At 40.0% G+C, this 22,082-nt stretch overlaps 2 protein-coding genes across 10 annotated transcripts in view; one reads left to right on the top strand and one right to left on the bottom strand.

The window, feature by feature from the left end:
• The window catches only part of LOC115224542 (nuclear cap-binding protein subunit 3-like), a 65,109-nt gene that overhangs the window by 24,420 nt on the left and 18,607 nt on the right, over nucleotides 1–22,082 (top strand). For 2 of the 8 annotated variants that reach the window (XM_036513245.1, XM_036513247.1), the window contains exons 9-14: nucleotides 313–316; nucleotides 783–865; nucleotides 1,414–1,441; nucleotides 4,789–4,886; nucleotides 5,433–5,613; nucleotides 6,949–7,115. In XM_036513245.1, the coding sequence (XP_036369138.1) occupies nucleotides 313–316; nucleotides 783–865; nucleotides 1,414–1,441; nucleotides 4,789–4,886; nucleotides 5,433–5,613; nucleotides 6,949–7,115 (561 nt within the window). Of the gene's footprint in view, nucleotides 1–312; nucleotides 317–781; nucleotides 866–1,413; nucleotides 1,442–4,788; nucleotides 4,887–5,432; nucleotides 5,614–6,948; nucleotides 10,226–10,962; nucleotides 14,489–22,082 lie in introns of those variants that run through there. The other 6 variants (XR_005003790.1, XM_036513246.1, XM_036513244.1 and 3 more) reach the window with 6 other exon arrangements.
• The window catches only part of LOC115224540 (kinesin-like protein KIF12), a 54,032-nt gene continuing 48,028 nt past the window's right edge, over nucleotides 16,079–22,082 (bottom strand). For both annotated transcript variants that reach the window (XM_036513240.1, XM_036513241.1), the window contains 4 exons: nucleotides 20,969–21,101; nucleotides 18,674–18,825; nucleotides 17,992–18,104; nucleotides 16,079–16,724 (listed from right to left, as the gene is read on the bottom strand). In XM_036513240.1, coding sequence (XP_036369133.1) covers nucleotides 16,618–16,724; nucleotides 17,992–18,104; nucleotides 18,674–18,825; nucleotides 20,969–21,101 — 505 coding nt within the window. In that variant the 3' untranslated portion in view covers nucleotides 16,079–16,617. The remainder of the gene's footprint in view (nucleotides 16,725–17,991; nucleotides 18,105–18,673; nucleotides 18,826–20,968; nucleotides 21,102–22,082) is intronic.

The raw sequence follows: 22,082 nt of genomic DNA, 5'->3' as shown, positions 1-22,082 counted from the left end.
CTTGTTGTCTTATAAAGCTTACAGAAGATATTAGACAATGTTCTCTGAAGTGATGATCATGGCTGTAATGTCTCTCATTATAGTCTCGCTCAATCAGGGCTGATTTAAGGCTAAACAACAACAGCAGGAATAACAAGAAATGTTAACCATTGAAATTAATGTGAAGGTCAGCAAAAGCTAGTAAAGAATATTTTGTTTAGGAGGCAGACCCTACCACTGGGAGATGTTTAGCAAAGAAAAAGTCAAAATGAAACGCTATGTCTGCTGTTAAATGAAGAATCATTTTCCATTGGGTGACAGAGGTCACATAAGCAGTCGTGATCTGACCATCGTCTTTCAGGTGGAAGGAATGGATCAACCAGAAAGTGCCCTGCCAAGTAATCTCTTGCTATTGGCCCTAGTGAACAAGGGCCCTTAATATTGCAAAAAAACTGGGGCCATGTTCCTGCTATTCCTTACTGTAGCCGGCATTTGTGTATTTTCCTTGTAGGAATGCAGTGTAAGCATTTGCAAAACTTCAAATCAGAGATCTTGAATAGACACAACGGAAGATAATAACTGAGTGAGTGAGTGAGAGAGAGAGAGAGACTACTTATTTAATGGCTGTGGTGGGTTGAATGTGTAGCTGCTTCTGAGGTAGTGCAGCATTGAAGGCTAAATGATAAGATTTAGGATTTCCAAATTTGTTAGCGTGGATCATGATTGGTTAATTTTGGGGATTGTGTCGTTATGCAAATTAGTAACATGATTTGTTTTTATTGGTGACCATGTGATATTGTACCTGTTGTTGCAGCTGACCGAAAATTGCCGGGAGCTGAGAAAAGGAGTCAGTATTATGTAAGACACGGCAACCCCAACTATGGAGGTAAGAGTAACCCTTTTGATTTTTCACATTGAACCTGAGTCACTCATTCACGAGGGATTCAGGTGGAATTAAGTTTTGGATAACCCTAGGTACTGACTCAAATCTGGACTGAAAATAATATTAGATCAAACAGAATCCCAGGAGATTAGTGGTGGTCTGCATTGGCAAGGCTTGTATTATTTGGGCAGAAGAGACCAGTGAAATTCCTGCCAGTTTCTCAACCACAGAGGATGTAAAACTCTGCTGGCTCTCTTCCTTAATTTCTTTCCTGTGAACTTCACTCAGAAGATGGGATATTCCACTCCCCATTGCAATTTCACAGAATTCTTTGTGTCGCAGGAAATGATGTTGGATTAATCTGATAAAAGAAATGTATTCTATTGTAAGTGTGAAGTGTCATATCTTTTAAGTGTCAGGTGTCACAATGCCGGACAAAATAACATTTAGTGTTTTCTTTCATCCTGATTCAGAGAAATGAAGATTAGTCAGGTTGGTGATTTTATTGGAAAAAAATTCATTTTTGAAAATGTTTCATTTTCTCATTTCAGGTATGAAAGGCCTCATTAGCAAATCCCGGTAAGTATAAGTCTGTGTGTACCCCATCTCTCTTTCTGTATATATAGATACATATACACACACAATCATATGTATGACTTGCATTATAGATAGAAACATTTAAGTAAATATTAATATATATAAAACAATTCATAGGCTGACCAAGGTAACTCTCATGGATTGTGACCAAATGTGGTTTGTTTTTCAACACAGTCCACCCCACCCTTGCGGTCCACACACCACTTCCATCCGTGTTGCAGTGCTCGGATCCCATTGGGGAAGAAGCTTTCATCCTGTTGGTCAAAAAAGTCATCAACAGCAGATATGACGCCATCATCCCCTGCGATACTAGTTCTCAGCCAAGTGTTTCTTCATGTCAGGGAACAGAGGATGGGCAGATGGGGGCCAAATTAGGAGGACAGGAATGGTGATCAACCACTTCAAAGCCATAGTCACACATGGTGGCCATTGAAACCAAGGACTTGTGTGCTGGAAGATTGTCCTCACGAAACAAGATCCCTTTCATCAGTTTTCCTGAGCATTTGGTCTTGATAGCCTTTCGTAACTATCTCAGCAATTTCTCCCCATTGATGGTGTGGCCTTTCTGAAAATAGTCAATAAACACAATACCTTTTGTGTCCCAAAAGACTAAGGCACTTGAAATGACCTTGGCCTTCTTTGCAGCAGGTGAGGAGGGGGTGTTTCCACTGCATGGATTCTCTTTTTGTCTCTGAACCCAACACTCCCCCCTGGGTTAGGAAATGTTCAAAGAAACCTGCTGGATCTGCCTCAAACAATGTCAGATTTTGCCATATGATCAACCTGGTGTGCTTTTGATCGGGTGACAGAAAACCTTGGTACCATGCACCAAGAGGAAATGTTTGTCATGTGCAGGATATTCTTCAGTACTCACTCTGTCCTGGGGATGTGCTATCCTCCATCACCATAGGGGAACATGATTGTGGAGGTACGTGGCTTAGTGGTTAGGGTATCAGCATTATGATTGGAAGATTGTGGTTTCAATTCCTGGACCAGACGACGCGTTGCGTTCTTGAGCAAAACACTTCATTTCACGTTGCTCCAGTCCACTCAGCTGGCAAAAATGAGTAACGCTGCGATGGACTGGCGTCCCATCCAGCTGGGAGACACATACGCCAATAAAACCGGGAAACTGGGCCCATGGGCCTGGCTAGGCTTTAAAAAGGGCGCATTTATTTGTGGAGACACATGGCCCAGTGGTTAGAGCAGCGGACTCGCAGTCGAGGGATCACGGGTTCAAATCTCAGAACGGGCGATGTGTGTTTATGAGCGAAACACCTAAGCTCCATGTGGCTCCGGCAGAAGGTAATGGCGAACTTCTGCTGACTCTTTCGCCACAACTTTCTCTCACTCTTTCCTCCTGCATCTAGCAGCTCATCTGCAACGGACCGGCGTCCTGTCCAGATGGGGAACCTATACGCCAAGGAAACTAGCCCTTATGAGCCAGGCATGGCTCGAGAAGGAACAAAAAAAAAAAGGGGGAGGGGAACATGATTAATGTTTGCTTTGGTGGTGGCAGATGTATGGTATCGAGACCCTGAGTCGCCTGCAAGACTCCTCGTTTCCCTCCTAAATCCAGCTGCCCGCTTTTGCACTGTTGATAAAGCTGGAGCATCATCCCCTAATATTGCAACCGTGTCAGCATGGATGTCCCTGGGGGGGGGGGGAGTGTTAAACCCATTTTTAAGAGAAGTTGCTACTTCTTGTTAGTAAAGTCTTCTTTCAACAGTGAGATGTCGGTTTACCTGGGAAAAAATCAATGCAGTTATTTAGGTTCAATGAAATGAATGCATGCAAGATTTCACAGCTCTAGCATCACTCCTTCACAGTCAGCTCAAAGACTTTGCAGCCAACCCTCGTGTGTGTGCGCGCATGCTTTTGTATTGATGTTCGTTAGTTTTCAACCCAGAGAAGCTGCTGTACATTACTTTAGCACACAAAGAGTCCCAGAGTAATTGGCAAAAAGAAACAGTTTGAGTGACAATCATCCATCAGAATTATTGGAAAGCTGTCATCCATTGCTGCTTGTTCTGTTGGATTCTGGTGTGGGAAGCAAGACAGGTGGTTAGCACTTGAGTGTTCCGAGGACAGGAATAGCTTAATGCCCAAGTTCATAGGTTGTCTCTCAGGAGTGTACTTGCCCAAGTGATTGTGTGTTTGTGTCTGTGTGACTGTTGTTGTGGGTTCCATCCTGCAACAGGCTGTAGTGCAGTCCAATTTGTTATGGAGTCAAGTGTTGACGACTCTAAACCTGCATGGCCACCACTAGGGAACAGAGTTGCAAGACTTTCAGCATGACAAACAAGACCTGTCAGAAGGATGGGTGAACCCAGAATAGGGTCAACTTCTGTCTAGCAATGGGGTCAGCCCCTATCTTGCAACAGTGTGTTGGCAGAGAGAAATAATCAGTTGCTATTGTTGTTGTTATTGTTTAGCCCTGAGCAGAGGATGATTTTACAAAAGTATTCCCACCATGACCATCCTGTCCTTTTTCTATTTAGTCATTCTAGATTTACTACATACTAAATTATCTAATATGTATCGCCTTTTTTTAAGATGCTTGCAATAGAAAGGAAATTTGGTTGCCATTTCTAGCAAACCAAGTGACCAAGTAGAAACTCTCTTGTTGGTTTCTTCTGTTGTGTAGTTGTTTCACACCCTTCTGTTTTTTCTTGATATCCTTAGGGAGCACATTGTGCATTCCTACCATGCTTGAAGGGGTTGGTGGAGAAGAAATCCCATCTGATGGATTTCTGTGATAAAACGTGGCACTTCAAGATATGAGTTCTGTTCAGGCAGGAAACCCTGGCCTCCTAAACACATCCAAGGGTCAAGAAGTGATGGTTTTATCGAACTGGGTGACCGGTTAATTCTGTTATCCAAACACTGCTATAATTCAATAGGCTTCAGAACAATTTCCCCAAAGTGTCAACTTTGGCTGATGGGAGTTAATAAGATTGTGAAAAAAATACTGCTGCAGTGTAGGATTGAAACCCATCCCTTTCTCTGCCAAGGGAACTCCTTAACCATGCAGCTGTACCTGTTACAAACAGTTCAAATGCATCCAGCATCCATCTAATCTTATAAATCTACAAGACCCTTTCTCTACCTCACAGCTGTGAACAGCCCAGCCAAGGGTGAAACTCGGAGTAAGTGGTCAGCTTTTGATATAATAAACACACACACACAACAAAGTTGACAAGGGAGAGAGAGGAACTTATACAAAAAAACAAAACAAAACAAATCAACAAACTAGTAGTAGTAGTAGTAGTAGTAGTAGTAGTATGTGAAACAAGTATCTAATTTCTCATTTTTCTTTGATTTTGTAGCAAACGGCGAATCCGCTCAGTGAAGGACGAGATTTCCAGTGAAAACATAAAAGACAATCTGGATACTCTAACGACATCTGATCAAGTGGAAGTGTCAGGTAATATCTATTTCTGATGTGGTTTTATGGATTCCTCGTCCGTGTTGTTGTTGTTGTTTTGGCCTTCCTTACAATATCCCTAAATCTCTTTCTTTCATCCAATCTTTGCCAGCCTGGAACATGGGCATAAAAAGATGGTGAGGATGTCTATTGGAACGGATTTTCTAATGGCCACCAGGTGTCCCTGCTGTTGCCACTGCTCACCTGTTTCCTAGCAAAGTAATATCTTCTCATGGCCAGACAGGTTTTTGCAGAATATGGGAATTAAACGACACTGCTTGTATGACAGTGGCACTCATTTACAACTATCATGTGATATCAAAACAGGGAGTCACAAACATAAACACTAAGGGACCCTGAAGTGGGACTTGAACCTCAAACCATGTGGTTGGAAAGCAAGCTGTTTAACTGCACTGCCATGTCTGTGTGTCTACATTATGGTTGCAGTTTTCTTATTTTCTTGTTGCTATGACAACACTGTAAAATGTGTTTTTTTAATTTTATTCTTATCAGAAATTGAAGTTTGTTTCTTTTTCTTCTCTGCAGATTGGTCGAGCAGACACCTTGATGATGACTTAGAATCTTCTGAACAGGCAGCAGCAACAGCAACAGCAGCAGCAGCAGCGACAGAAGCGGCGGCGGCAACAGCAGCAGCACCACCACCAGCAAAACATCGCATGATGAGGATGTATGCAGATGATGTTGAAGCCGAGTTAAAAGCGAAAAGGTGAGAGGAATCCGTTGTTGGGTGAGCGGTTAAGGGGTTTGCTCCCGGACCACATGGTTTTGGGTTCAGTTCCTCTTTGTGGCATCATGGGCAAGTGTCTTCTAATGTAACCCCAGGTCAAACAAAGCCTTGTTAAGTGGATTTGGTAAGGAGTGAAAACTGAAAGAAACCCTGTAATCCTGACCCATTTCTTTCTCTCTCCATTGTCTGTCCCCTGATCCCTTTCTGTTGAAGGGTGCAGGCTTGAAACGGCAGAGACCTTTCCAGTTTACCTGAATGTCAAATCATCTGCTCGTTGTTCCCCCCCACCTCTCCCTGTCTTTTGTTTTCTGTACATTTGAACCATGTATACACACATCCCTGTATCCCCATGTGCGTGTGTGTGTGTGTGTGTGATCCTGTCTCCTTGCTTTGACATTGGGTGAAAGTCGTAAACGAGTGTCACTGTCATACAAACGGTGCCCTTTGTTTCCAACATGTCTGGTCACAGGGAAATATTCCTTGGAAACAGATGAGGGTTGCTGACAGGGAAGGTGGTGGTGGTGGTGTGCTGGCAGAATTGTATGTTGGACAAAATGCTTTCTGGCATTTCTTTGGGCTCTTTCCATTCTGAGGTCAAATTCTGCCCAGGTCCTCCTTTTTGAGTTAAAGTACGAATCAAGTACTAGGGGTCAATGTAATTGCTTTTTCGTCCCCTCTTCTCAGTATTGCTAGCTTTGTGCTAAAATTTGAAACTTATTATTATTATTATTTTTAAGGTGATTTGACCAACTCATTAAGCATGATGGACAAACTGTTTAGTGGCTTTTCTTCCAATTAAGAGTTAATGAAAGGTCATTCAATCAGAGAAAATCTGCCTCTGTCACATTCTCTCAGATTTTTGCAAGCATGCTGCACTCGTGGGTTTGGTTCCCAGTCTGGATGGAGGGTTGGGTTCTTGAGCAAACTCTTCATTTCACTTTGCTTTAGTGGTGTGTGTGTGGGGTGGGGGGGGGACTGGCATGTCAAAGAATAGATCCGTTTCCCCTGTCTGTCATAAAAGGCAATAAAAAGAGGTTGAGGTAGGATTTACACTCTGACCTCGTAAAACCCTCTCACCAGCAATGACTGCCTCAAAACAGACCCATGGGTTGGAGGTTGGCGTAAAGGTGCAATCCGCCAGGAATAGTAGGGAATCACCAACAAATGGGAGATGCAGCGAAATGCTGTTACAGCGCAGCCCCCCCCTCCCAACTACATTACTCTATGCTAGCATGGAAAAACGAACGCTGTTAAAAAACACGACAATGACTAACGAACAAATAATTCTAATTAAACGTCTTCTTTATCTTACAGGTCTGGTCATTCTAGAGTGTCACATAGGATTGGAGGTGGCTCGTTATCGCACAGGATTGGCAGTGGTGGTCATGGCATACAGCCCTGGGCAGGTAGTTTGTCAGGCAGCAGTAAACCAGTGAAAGATGCTCGACAGCTTTTATCCAGATGCGACAATGTTGGCATGAGTAAGTATGAGAGGGGCCATGTAGCTGTGAGAAGTGATGATGACGACGACGATGAGGAAGAGCAGGAGGAGGAAGAGGGGTCAGACGATTCCATTAATGCTGACACTCGACCATTCTTCAATACTGGCAGTGATCTCCGTGCCAAACTGGAGTGGAAACGTATGCAGATGCCATCGTCTGTATCATCAACATCTGGTCACTATCCACAGCTGAAGATTGAGGTGTTGGAATGACCAACTGACCCATCATACTGCTAACACCAACAACTAATCTCATTTTTGTTTCCACCATTCTGGAACTACTACTACTACTACTATTATTATTATTGTTATTATAATGATGATGATAGTGATGATGGGGTGGAAGGGTTCAATATCAACCATTCCCTCTTTGCAATCACAAATTTCTGGCATTGTGTCTGTGCAAGAAATCATTGTCGTTATTATTATTATCATTTTAATGGATAATTATTTTATTTTAATTATTATTGTTATTATTGGCATTGCCAAGGAAGTGAGGAGGAGGAGTACATGACGTTTCTTCAGAGTATTAGCATCATGAGTATAAGTGAATTGTCTTCAACAGAGATTCCTACCTGACTCGTAGACGAAGCCTTCTCGCTAACGAGTTTATTACTTCTTAACTCCATTACTTGAATAATGTTATAATTTATAATGTTCCCAGTAAAAACTGAAAGTCCTCAACTTTTATTTTGATTCCAAATTGGAGCCTTTTTTTTTCATTTCACTTACAACCACTGCTGGATCCTTTCTGGGAATGGATGAACATCACACACTCCCATCTACTCTCTCTCTCCATGGAATCTTAAGTTTTGTGTTGTCTCTGTAGGAATCATCATCATCATTTGTAGCGGTAGTGGATTGGCATAGATGGATACCACTGGGCTTGGTTCTGCTTCTCATCCCATCGGGGGGGAGGGTGATCATGAAATTGACCTGACTATCCAGCTCCCCCCACAAAACATGATAATTGCAAAACAATTACCATCATTATCAGTATTAGCAGAATTGTTTGTGGCATTTTGTGAATTGATTTTTCCTCCCCTCCTCTCGGGGTGAACACTGGAGTCAATGTTATAGACTTTCCCCTCCTCTCAAAAACTGCTGGCCATGTGCGAAATAAAGAGGGGAGATAATCGGGTGCCAGAGACTGTACTCTATGCTTTTGGGTTATGTCCCTTTATGCTCAAACTTACTGTGTTGTCTTCAGCTTTGGTCTCTCTCCAGTCGACTCAATATTAAATACTGGGGCCACTTAGATCAGCGATCTGGTCTCGTACTAGACGGGGCGCCGTAAAGAATTCCCATTGATTTTTGTCCATTTTTAGTAAAGGGCACAAAAACACAAGTTCTTTAGGATTTAATTAAAGATGGTCATATAACAATAAGTTGCATTCAGTGTCCGCCTTTAGCCTTTACAATCGTTGTAAATAGTTACACGAACGCTGGACGATGACTTCACTTGAAACGATCCCATGATGCAACTAAGGGCTTCTTCAGTGCAGTGATATTTTTGAAGGGAATTCTCGAAACATCACATTCTAGAATGGATCAAATAACAAAGTCCACAGGATTGATCTGGGCTGGAGAAAGGCCAACACATTCTTGTCCTAGAACCTGCTGAAATGGCTCCTGCACCACTGTTGTGTCACATTGGACATATGAGAAGGAGCACCATCTTGCAAGAATATGTAATTATCTCCAAATGCTTTGGTCACCCATGGCAAAACATCCTCCAATGTTTTCATGTAAATTGACCAGAGGAGATTTCCCACCATCAGATGATACTGCTGCCCAAACCATCACTCTGGTGGGTTTCATTGCACAAGGCACTTTACAGGTGCCTTCAAGAACAGCATCCGACCTTGTGGCCAAAATCCTGTCATGAATATCTTTTCATCGTCACCAGCACTCTGTATCTCCTCCACCATGTTTTTTTAAAGTCTTCATGCATGAGCCATCGCATGGTTGTCTGGAAGATTTCCTTGTTGGTGATTGAACCTGGCTCAATAGCGTTTCATGATATTCACTGTTCTGGGATCAACACCAACCGTTGAAGCCACATCTTTGGTGCTCTGTCCTGATTTTTTCAGAGCTACAATCTCATTTTTCCTGTTAGCTGCCCTAATTGAAATGTTCTACACACCGAAGGTAAACAATGAAGTATACACGAACAATTGAATGCCAAGGAACGGGTTTGAATTATTTCTGTGCAATTTCAAACTAAATTTCAAACAAAACAGACTTATTTAAATAATTGGGAATTCTTTATGGCATACTTGTAAAGTTGGAAACCATCATTGAGTGCTGCCACGTTTTTAAGTTTTGTCCATGTTGAAGCCCCACTAAGGTCAACTCAGCCTTTTACTTCAGCAGTGTTGCTAAAATAAATATTAGCAACGACACATTGGAGTTGGTTGAGTCAATGACACCTTTTCATGGCCCTGTGCCTTTGTCTCTTACCATCATCCTCATTATTGGGTTGAACAGGAGTTCACTGAGGCATGGCCTGATGCCTTTCCTGTTGCCAACCTTCACCTGTTTCTGGGATCAGATAGGAATTCCCCCTGTGAACTGCATTGTCACCTCACTAGTGCTGGTGGCATGAAAAAAAAAATGCATCTAGTCAACACTGTAAAGTAGGACGGGCATCCAGCTGTAGCAGCCCTGCCAAGGCAGACATTGGAGCACAATGTGGTCCTTGGATCCATCAGATCCTGATGATGATGACACAATGTGTGTGTGTGTCTCTCTTCATCTTGACATCACATGATGGCTGCCAACGAGTGCCACTGTTATCTAAGCAGTGTCATTCATTTCCAACATTCTGCAAAACCCTGGCTGTGAGGAAATATTACTTTGCTTAGAAACAGGTGAGGCTTGACTACAAATAACATATCCAGCATTAGAAAATCTGTAAACTTAGTCCAACCTATGCAAGCTTAAGTGTGTGTATGTAAATATATATATATGCCTGCACACACACACACACACTAGTTGAACTGAAGCTCAGTCCTGCAATATTTCAATTCTAGTAATGAAGGCCATTTTGTCCTAAAGTCTCTTTTAAGTTTAAATATTGAATTTCAACCATTTGCATTTTTGATTTGTCTCTTTTCGTTTCCATAGTGATTCTCTACCTAGAATGGAAACTTTCTCCTCAACATAACCACCCACACAATATATCTTCTACTACTCCTTGTTTGGATGTTTCCGCTCTGATTACAGATTCCAAATGGTTTCTTCTCTAGATCTTTAAAGAGGACATCTTAACCATTATCAATGCTGTTAGACATGTCACTTCATGGATATCATCAATTACACACTTTCTCCATTCCTCCAATTCCTGCTCCATTTTATTTTGGTGTGTCTCTGAGAAGGTCTACAAAACCTAATGTTCTGCCTGAAGAATCTTTCTGTTATTTCCATGTTGTTCCTTGCAATTAGGAATAATCCTCGTGGATTTGGAGGTTGTCTTCTGTCTGTCAGTGGATAAGACTCCAAGGTGTGACGAGTCCTTGTTTCTCTGGAGCAGGAGACTCTTTCATTGGCATATTTCTTATTCTCAAGTCATTCTGGTTGGGGCAAAATGTCTTTTACTCCTTGTTGTTATTTTGCTTTTTCATGTTGATTGTAATTTATTTCCGAGGTCATTAATCACACTCATTTAGAGCTAATCAATATATCACCATCATCATCCATGACATCCATAAATAATCAATATTCCAAAGCTAATGTAATGAATTGGTTCTGATTACAAAACAAATCATCAATATTCCACATTCGAACTACATTGAGAGTTTGTACAATGTTTTCTCCTCCTTTATAAATGAAACTTTTCAGCATTTACAAGAAATCTTTCTGAAGAGTTTTGTCAGGTTAACGAGTTGTCCAACACAGGTGTGAATGGAATGAAGTATTTAGTGGTCACAACATTATATCTGTGGTTCCCTCTGTTTCTTCACTATTAAGGACTCCTTTTATTGAAATGAAGTTACCCTACAGACCCCAGGTCAGGTAGGTAGACCCTTTCGCTGTCTACCCAATCGATTTTTATTAACAAGCAACAAACTTCTTTTCTTGTATTCATCTCTCAATTAAAAGATGCAACAGAATAATAATTGTAACTAATATCTTTTGCACTGCAACCCACAGACCTTCCATTTCTACAGTGGTGGTCCCTGTGCTGGGAACTGCTACTCTACATGGATGAGCTGAAATACTGTTGGAGTCAGCTGTCTGTCCCCCACCCCTTTCTCTTGACTAACTTAGAAAACAAAAGTTCTATCTTTCATTTCTCTGGTGTTGGTAGACTCTGGACCAGTCATACATGGCAGTTGATTCACTTGACCATGTCCATCTCACACGGTCATTATGGAACTTGTATGTCTGACCATTGTCTTTGTTTTGGTGCATCCTGCTACAACTTAGCAATATTAATTTCACAGTTTCCCATTTTGGTCCCCTGATTCGACTCAGCTCTTGTCTTTCACTGGGTTCTTACCGTACTTCTTTTAAAATACTCGGCCTTTTTATTTTAGTCAATATTGAAAATAATGAAGAACTTCGATAACTTAGTCATTATTAATTTTGGTATTTGGAACATGACTTAACAAGTTTGGACCCAGAGCCAGGGATGGTCATGGGTGGATTGTATAATTATTGCCTTTAGAGACTTTTAATACTGGAACTATCAATGGTTTTCTCCACAAAGCAGTAATTAACATTCATCGTTTCTTGAATTTTAATCAGATTAATTTCATTTTGTTTTCATTTAGATTTATATGAATTAAAACATATTTTGTTAGAAATATTTGAGATGTTATGGGATCTCTTAGCACCACTGTGTTGATGCTCTGCTATGTATATATGTGGGTGTGTGTAGGGACAAAAAAAAATGCCAGGTTTGGTGCCCAGGTGCACATTTAGGCTATGAAGTTGGGTTGGACTCTTGGCCATGGCAAGCGCAAATAATTCAGGAGGTTGAGAAACTCTTCATAAAAAAGCCCGATGCCTGTTGATTGGATCTGTAGAAAACATTTGCATCAACTTTCTTCTATAAACATTTTAAAAAAGTGTGGCTCTCCTTCACCACTGAAAATAAATCCTTTGTGTGGGTTGTCTGTAATATTGGTTGTTAGGCCTTCGTGCATTGAAGCCAGCGGCAGAATCCACAACATATACAAAGTTTCTGTGAAAAGATAGGTAAAAGTTTTATTTGTGGGGTTTGATTTGAGGAAGATTTGGCTGCTATTTCTAGCAAATCAAGGTTTTGTTGCTGACATTGTTGTGATAACCCTTAAATCATAGTTTCATTTAAAACCGTCTGTTTTGTTATTACATAATGCCATAACAGACACAACATTGGAGACGTTCCTTAATCGGACAACACTTAATAAATTTTTTAAAAAAATTGGTCTTCACATTTTTATGGCTTGGGGTTAAGAAGCTTGCATCGTAGCCACATGGTTCTGGGTTCAGTCCCACTGCCTGGCACCTTGGGGTAGTGTCTCCCACTATAACCATGGACCAACTAAAGCCTTGTGAGTGGAATTGGTAGATGGAAACTGAAAAGAAGCCCATTGTATAAATATACTGGTGTGTTTATGTCCTCCCATAACTTAGCAGTTCAGTAAAAGAGACCAATTGAATATGTGCCAGATTTTAAAAAAGAAAAGTACTGGAGTTGACTTGTTTGACTAAAAACTGTTCAAAGCAGTGCTCCAGCATGGGCACAGTCCTATGACTGAAACATGTCAAAGATAATGTTAGATTGTTGTAGAAGTGAACTGATTATTGTGGAAGATGAGTTGAGAATTGCCGTTTCCTAGGAAACCATATTTTCTGTTGCTGTTGTCAATAATAACGAAACAAATTTTTGGAGATCAAAAAAATCAACCAATAAATCAGTTCATTGATACAGAGCTCTGGTCACAAAATTTCGTTAATACCCCCCCCCACCACCACCACCACCACTATTAGGATACTAAATGATTTTTAAAAGCAATTTTGTATGGATTTTTGTTTGACCTTGTCCTTTATTTCAATAATGAGAAGAGCATCTCGGTTGTGACATATAATAATAATAATAATAATAATGCCTGCCTCATGTAATGTTGCTGAGTAGGTTCAACAGGTATTAATTGTTAAAGGAAGCTGATGACTGGACAACACAAGGCACCAGGTGAAGAGGGATCCAAACTCAGTGGATAAATGAAACGGACATTCCATCTGATTCTCTCTCTTCAAACCAGAATAGGAAACTGGCCACTGGTTATAATAAACTAAATGAAATCAAATATTAAAAAAAGGGCAAGGGACAGGATTAACAAAATTATTTGGTGCACTTTTTACTTCATTTCTTTTTAAAGCTCTGAAGCAAAAGAACAATATTTGGTTTGCTAAATATGTGTGTGTGTGTATAATTGATATGTATATACATATACAACACACACACATTGTCTGTGAAAAGACAGATGACAGTTTTATTTATTTTTACCCCTCATCAAGTATTTTATTTTGAGAGAAATTGTTTAACCCAAAGGGATCCATAATTGGGTGTCATTTTGGTGCCAAACTGGCAGAATTGGGAGTTCGACAAAATGTTTAGCAGGATTTTTTCCAGGTTCTTCTTTGCATTCTAACAAGGTCACCCTTGCCTTTTGTCCTTTTCAGGTCAATAAAATAAGGTACCAGTTGAATACTGGGGTCGATCTAATCGACTTCCCCCTAAAATTGTTGGCCTTGTACCAAAATTTGAAACTATTATTGCTGTTATATTTAAATTAACTGAAACAAACTAACCTGATGTGTAGCCCCCCCCCCCACTGGCTGCAGCTTTACCCCTGCAAACAACCCCATCCATTTGAATATTTCTTCCTGGAAGTTCTACAATGGCAAACTTTAGTGACATCCGTTTATTGCAAACTCCTCTTGGTGCAGCAATTAGTGGTTCCATTCAACTGGACAATACACCTGTGGTCAGTTAAGGAGAAAGTTATTTAAAGATGAATCTCTCTAAAAGCTATGTTTCTGACACCTTGGTGACTGAAATAACTATTTGCTTCTGAAAGGTAGACAGAATCCTTTTCATTTCTGATGTAGATTTTATATGCAGACAGTAGAGTGTGTTGCTGGGTGAAGAAGAGACAATGTTTGTCAGCGGGTGGAAGGAGAAGGTTCTTTTTTTTCTGGATATCATAAAACAAGACAAAAATAATTTAAAAAAGAAAATACGAACATTGAACTTTTTGTTTTTTTATGAAAAAAAAATATCAAAAAAATTTTTGTATTTTAAATAAATTTTTATCTGTTGATTGACTTTTCTGAAGAAATAAACCAAATTTTTTCTAAGAAGGTTTTTTTTTTACTGACATTTTGTGGCTTTGGTTTGATTCAACTGAGTCTGTAAAATCAGGTTTTGTGTCAGGTGACTTTGAATCATTTAGTGTGAGGTGGGTGGAGGGAGAGCAACCGTGGTACCTAATAATTATCAAGGAGTTAGTATGAGGTGGTGAAGCTGTACTTAATGGAGAGTACAAGTGAGCCAGCAGGGACCATCATGTACCATGCTTTTGTTAATGATAGTCGTGAGCAGATGTAGACACTCTCTGCACACAGCAACACACCTTGATGTGATGACAGCTGACAGGCTAACAAGAAGAATCTGCCTGATTCAACTTTGAAATTATCTATTTCAATACCAACCCCAGAATTCTTGATTATTTCACAACTTAATTCAAACACATTGGGTGTGAAGTACTTTATTAGAAATATTGTGGTTAAGGATTATTGATGTAGACTTCATAGTAAGATCCTGGCACATAAGAGAACCATCCGAATGTGGCCGTTGCCAGCACCGCCCAGTGCTGGTGGCACGTAAAAAGCACCATCCGATCGTGGCTGTTGCCAGCTTCGTCTGGCACGTAAAAAGCACCCACTACACTCACGGAGTGGTTGGCGTTAGGAAGGGCATCCAGCCATAGAAACACTGCCAGATCAGACTGGGCCTGGTGCAGCCTTCTGGTTTCCCAGACCCCAGTTGAACCGTCCAACCCATGCCAGCATGGAAAGCGGATGTTAAACGATGATGATGATGTGGACAATAGAATTAGGCTGTAGCTTATGTAATTCTGTTCCTGTATATTCCTTTCTACTCTAGGCACAAGGCCTGAAATTTTGGAGGAGGGGGCCAGTCGATTAGATTAACCCCAGTATGCAGCTGGTACTTAATTTATCGACCCTGAAAGGATGTAAGGTAAAGTTGAACTCAGAACATAAAAGACAGATGAAATGCTGCTAAGTTCCTGTGAGTTGAAATCTTGCTGGAGTTTGATGTAAAACCTCAAACAACAACAATTATCTCTTTCAAAAATTGAGTTATTGCTGAGGCTGGTCTTCATTTAACATCTGCCTTCCATGCTGGCACAAGTTGGTCCAGCGTGACAGGATCTGATGAGCCACAGAGCTAGGTCACCTTTGGCATGGCTTCTAGGACCAGATGCCTTTTCTAATGTCAACTGCTCTGTTTTATGGAAATTGAACCACAACAAAAAGGAAAACAATGGTTCTTTAAAACAAACAAGGAGGATATGATGAGGTGACGGAATTTTATTTTCACCTTTGTAAGGTATCTGACAATCATCATTTCTCAATGGTCAAAAATTGACCCCAGGGATGAACTGTCTTCAAGCAAAGAAGTGTTCTCTCTTGATTACCTGCCTGAATTACAGAAAAAAATCACTGTTTCCATGAATAATTCTACCTCCAGATTAAACTGCTGCAGACTGAAGCAGGAAATTAAATTTCAGAACATCATCATCATTGTTGTCATTTTAACATCCATTTTTCCATGCTTGCATGGGTCGGATGGAGTTTATTGAGGCACATTTTCAGTGGCTGGATGCTCTTCCTGCCATCAATCCTCACCTGTTTCCAACAAAGGTAATATTTCCCCACAGCCAGGCATATTTTCATAGAATATTGGAAATGAATAGCACTGCCTATGTAACTCACACATATATGATGGGCTTCTTTCAGTTTCCATCTATCAAATTCACTCAAGTAGACGGGAGCGGTTAAGGTGTTGAACTTGTATTCCTGATCAGGGCAATGCATTGTGTTCTTGAGCAAAACACTTTGGTGTCCTGTCCAGGTGGGGAAAAACACACCTCAGAATCTGGGGAAACTGGCCTTAAAGACCTTTTGATCCTTTTTAAATTCACACCCAAGCTATAGAAGACACTTGCCCAAGATGCCACACCTTAAGACTGAACCTGAAACCAAGTGATTGGCAAACAACCACCCAGCCGTGTCTTCATGAAAACATTTAAAATAGGAACATTTATCCAGTTTATGATTTTTTTCAGTTTCTGTTGATTCATTGAAGCTTGGACATGTTTTCATCCATCGGCTCCTTAATCCCCATAAGATGATAAAGATTATTTTGGTGGAGGCGAGCTTCTTGAGAACAGGAAAATAGGTCAGAAAAGAGATTTTGAAGTTGCTTGACTTATCTGTTCATATTTGATCTCCCCATTAATTGCTGCTAGTTCTTCTCGCAGTCTTTGGTTGAAAACTTCAACAGAATCTGCAGAAAAAAAACAAAACAAACAAAACACAAAATCATCAAAACTGATAACTAAACCATAAGTTTTTGTGTAAACGAGATATCCAAACTCTAAAATGAATGGGTTACAAACCTACTGACACCAAACTAGCAACTGTTTGTACCCCTTCACTTGGACATTTGAAGCAAAACGGTCAAGTATGTGTGCACTACCTCCTCCAGACACTTGATGTAGGCCTCTGTGTTGAGTCTGAGGCTGTGTGGGAAGATGAATGGAGGCATAATGTCACCATCACTGGTGATCACCCCAAACACCATGATGTTGACTGGATGTTTGATTTTTATCACTCTCAGTACATGTCCTCAGATTCACACCCAAACACTGTGAAATGTTCGTATTGGAGTTTCTGACGTGAATACCAAGCCGCACAGTAAGTTATTTCCAAATTCCTGGCAGAGTGACTTGCATCATGGGGCTCACATACGCACGCACACACACAAAAAAAAGAGGGCTTAATTGTGAATACAGGATGCTCGTGGTGAAATATGCTTAAAAAGAACAGACTGGGTGATCACAGTTGGAATGCATGAAGACAAGATGGCTGCATTCAGAACATTTTTCAAAGACAGGACGGTCACAATTGGGATGTTTTTTCCAAGACAGGACAGTGTATGATTTAGACATGTGACAAAGACCAATGAAAAGATGAAAGAAATTGTATTTTGTGATGGGGTAATATGAAAAATTAGAAAAAGTATTTAGAAATCTCACAAGTTTGCTTGATCAGGACTGATTTGGTGGGGACTAGACAACAACAACAAGAACCACATCATCCTTTTTTAATGGCCATCTTCCAAATTGGTATGGCAGGGGCCGATGATTTGCTAGGATCGAACAGAGCTGAACTTCGGCATGGTTTCTACAACTGAATGCTCTTTTTAATGCCAACCACTCTATGACATGGATTGGGTGCTTTATTCGTGGCCTGAGCATGAGAGGGTTCACCATGCAATTTGCAAGACTAAGGGCCCCTTCAACTGATTAGAGGAAAGGGACAGATTTATGCTATGAGACAAGGGGTTAAAATGAGAGAGAAGGTTCTGGACCAGAACAGGTTTCTTGTTATAGAGGAAATTACGTGGTTATTCACATTATGAAAAGGAAGATGGAAGAGGCTGGGGGTAGAACTGGAAAGAGATTCAAATAATGGTGATGAGGTGTCAGGGTGGATGTTCAAGATATGAGGTGGAGAAAGGAGAGCAAGAAGGGTAGGTGGGATAACCTTACCGACTGAATCCCATTGTTTGTTGTTTGGCAGAACACTTCTTGGATAGGATTCTCTTTTTAAAAAATCCTTCTGTGGCAATTGTCTTTGAAACCTGTTGGAGTTTTGTAATAGCCTGAATGATGATAATAATAATAATAATAATAATAATAAAAATCTATACTATAATAAAGAAGGTTGCTTATAAATTAGTTTTGAGTATGCAATTATTAAAATGTACACTGTCTAGAGAATTCTTATAAATTCCAGTTTTATATTTTTTTTTATCAAAATGTGATTTTCAAGTTTCTTTTATTATTGCAAGATTCAATCACAAAACAAATGTTTATTTGTTGTGACATGGCTATAGAAGTCCCCCCCCCCCACTGATTATGTTTCCTCAAAACTTTCTGAAAAATGGATGGTCTTTAATGAAATTTTCTCCAAGTATGTTTCAAACGGAGTAGATAACAATTATATTAGAATTTAATGTGAAGAAAAAGAATTGACAGTTCATGTATCTTAACTTTGTTTTCTCATGTTTTGAAAAATTATGTTGAAAACCAAAATGACAAATGTCCACAGTAGCAGCAACAAATGACATCAACAGCAGTAACAACAACAACAACAACAAGTGAAACACAACAAAAGTTGGGACAAGTCAAAGTGTCAGTATTTAGAGTTTGTTTTGTCATTTCTTCTTACCTGAAGGAATTGTCTGAAGATCTTGAGAGAGGAGTTGGTTTCATAATGGTGAAGTCTGAATGCTTTATGAGATTCCTGTCTGGAAAATGATTTGGGTAATCAAAGGAGTTGCTCATGGGGTAGATTGGATCCAGGAGATAGAAACCATTTCCCTTCAACAAAACAGACAATTCCTTCATTACTAGTCATGCAATAACAATAGTTTCAAATTTTGGCAGAAGGCCAGAAATTTCAAAGAAGAGGCTAAGATGATTAGATTGACCCTGATGCTCAACTGGTACTTGTTTTATTGACCCTGAAAGGACAAAAGGCAAAGTCAACCTCAGTGGAATTTGAACTCAGAATGTGCAGATGGATGAAATGCCACTAAGCATTTTGTGTGGTGTGCCAATGATTCTTCTCTTCTCTAGGCACAAGGCCCAAAATTTTTGGAGAGGAAGGCCAGTCAATTAGATCGACCCCAGTACACAACTGGTACTTAATTTATCCCAAAAGGATGAAAGGCAAAATTGACCTCGACAGAATTTGAACTCAGAATACCACTAAGCATTTGTGCCAACGATTCTGCCAGCTCACCGCCTTAATAATAATGTGTTTGACCAACACACACTCACACAATGACAAAACACTAGGGACGAGGACCTGACCAGTTTTTTAAGTTCATGAAATGTAAGAAGAATATTTCAAGATATCAATCCTGGTCCTCTGTTGCAGAACAAATAAGAGATGCTCTCTGCCTCAAATGTTTTATTTTCTGAATATATATATCAGTGCTATTATGAATTTTTGCTTGTGAAGCCAAGGAATGAGAAATGTGTAAAACATGGCTGTGTGGTTAAGGAGCTCTGTTCATTCATAGACATCATGTGATTTCTTGACAAACACATATATAGATATACATACACAGACATAACGTAAATAGACCGCCTTATAATCATTAAAATTTCTTTAAATCTGAAATTATACATTCAGATTATGTATTAATTGTTATAATGTGAATATTTAATATTCAGTAGACAGGCCCTTTGCATTTTTGAATGCAACGACCCTATTAGGCTTGTTACTGATCAGATGACAAATATTCTCTTCAGGAATTTCTTGCCAAGTTTCATGCAGAAATCTTAAAAGATCTGGCTTTAAAAATGCTTTCTTGCTCTTTTTAAAAAAGTGTCCTGTCCATTATGTCCCAGGGGTGTTCAGTAGGGTTCACATCTGGTGACTGGCTTGACCATGAAAGCTTTTTAATACCATTCTCCAAAAAATTTTGGGTCATGAATACATATTTATCTGAGTTTGTTTCCCTTACACTCCACCAGTTCTAAATTGCTCTAAATTGCTCCCCAGACCATCATAGAATAGCTGCTGCATTTCATTGTTGGCTGCATTCTTTTCACATCAAATTCTTGATCACAGTGTCTCCAGATCCACATTCGACCACTGTGAGGAAATACAGCAAATCTGGACTCATCAAAGAATTTGACAGTGTCCCAAAATGCTAGTGGCCTCTCCACCATCTTATTGGCCCAATCTTTTCTTTGCTTGATGCTGGCTGGTCAAAGAAGTGGTTTCCTTCTTGCTGCTCTGCCATAGTAACCAAGCTTGTGGAGATACCTGGCAGCTGTTCTGGGACAGACATCATGTTCTTCTATGTCAGAGGCCTTGCAATGAGGATTATCCTCAACACTTCTCTTAGCAAAGAGAAGGGTCTCGTTAGAGGGCCCTGATTGATGTCGACTCCTTCCCCTCTCTGGTGAATTGCACAATCACTCTATTAACTGTAGAAAGCAGGATCCAAAGGTTTTCTGCAATTTTTTGTTGACTGTGTCCACCTTCAGAATGATCCACAACATGGCATCTTTGAAATTCGGACGGTTCCAAGGCTTTTTTTGTACATGGCATGATTAAAACAGTCACATACAGAACCTGATACATAAAGATGCCAATTAATAAAAAATATTGGCCTTGGGTTGTAGACAACACTCGTGCAAGGTGCTGTGCAGTGGGACTGAACACAAGACATGGTCAGGAGGCAAGCTTCTTAATTATTAGCCATTTGTGTGTGTATATATATATATATATATATATATATATATATACACACATATACGTGTGTGTGTTTGTGTTTGTTTACATTGTTATTCTACAAATTCTGCTATTAACTCTTACCTAAAGTTATATTTCCTTACATTTATAATTTGCAAAGCAATTACATTAAACTTTAACCAGGAATTAATAAAATGGATTCTTTGAACACAGGAAGACATTAAAAAAAAAAAGGTCCAAAGACGTGTGTACCTGTCCGTAAGTGGTTGTTGCTTTGGTTTTGTACCCAGCTCCAAATCTTTCATTAGAATTTGTGAGTTGAGGTGGTGTTTGATATGATGGCCACCTGTCTTTCTGGTTTGCATACATGGCCATTCCAGACATTCTAGAAAAGTCAATAGATATGACAGGTTAGCTTGGGAGATTAAGCAGTTATGGTCGCTGAAAAAGGTGGTAATAGTACCAATAATCGTCGGAGCCCTGGGAACTGAGTAAAAATCTAGAGAAGTACATGGAACAAACAGGGGCTGCAATAAGGGTAGAGCGCTTGCAGAAAACAGCACTACTTGAATACTCTGGATGGTGATTGATAAATAAGGGGTGTTACCTTAGTTTACTGTTAGTGAACAGCTGACACTGTAGCACATCTCCAGCATTAGAAGCTGTGCAAAGGCAATAAATAATAATATGATGATTTGAGTGGGAAATATGAAAGTTGTAGTCAATGAAGTGAGTTAGACATGAAACTCCTAGTAATTGGTGCACTTGGAAGCATCAGCACTCAACTACCAACACAGTTCAAATAGATTGGTACAAGTTTGAAGGTAGAACACCTACAAAAATCAGCACTGCTTGGAACTGCAAAAATACTTCACAGGGTTCTGGAAGCATAACCAGTAGACGAGTGTCACTTTAGTCTGCTGGCTGTGGACAGCTGACACTTTCCATCATACCCGGCAAAATAAGCTGTGGGTTTTCATCTGCCTCCTTGCCATGGCCAGAATACTCAGTAAATATTAGATAGTTGAAAAGAACAGCTTGGTACCGTAGGCTGCAGGTAGGAAGCCTGCTACGCATGCAAGACACCAGGAACTCCAACAAAATCGGTAATAAACAGAAAATAATAATAATAATGATGGTTTCAATTTTGGGGAGGGGTTACGTCAATTCCATCGACCCCAGTACTCAACTGGTGCTTATTTTATTGACCATCTAAAGGATGAAGGGCAAAGTGAGCCTCAGCAGATTTTGAACTTAGAATGTAAAGAGGGACAAAATGCTGCTAAGCACTTTTGCCGGTGAAATAACGATTCTGTCAGCTCACCAGAAATAGTAATAATAATAATAATGAACATATTGTATGTAA

The sequence above is a fragment of the Octopus sinensis genome, linkage group LG25 (assembly GCF_006345805.1).
Source record: "Octopus sinensis linkage group LG25, ASM634580v1, whole genome shotgun sequence".
In the NCBI taxonomy this organism is placed as follows: domain Eukaryota; kingdom Metazoa; phylum Mollusca; class Cephalopoda; order Octopoda; family Octopodidae; genus Octopus; species Octopus sinensis.
The sequence above is the reverse complement of the archived record's forward strand: the minus strand, read 5'-3'. Positions and strand labels throughout refer to the sequence as shown.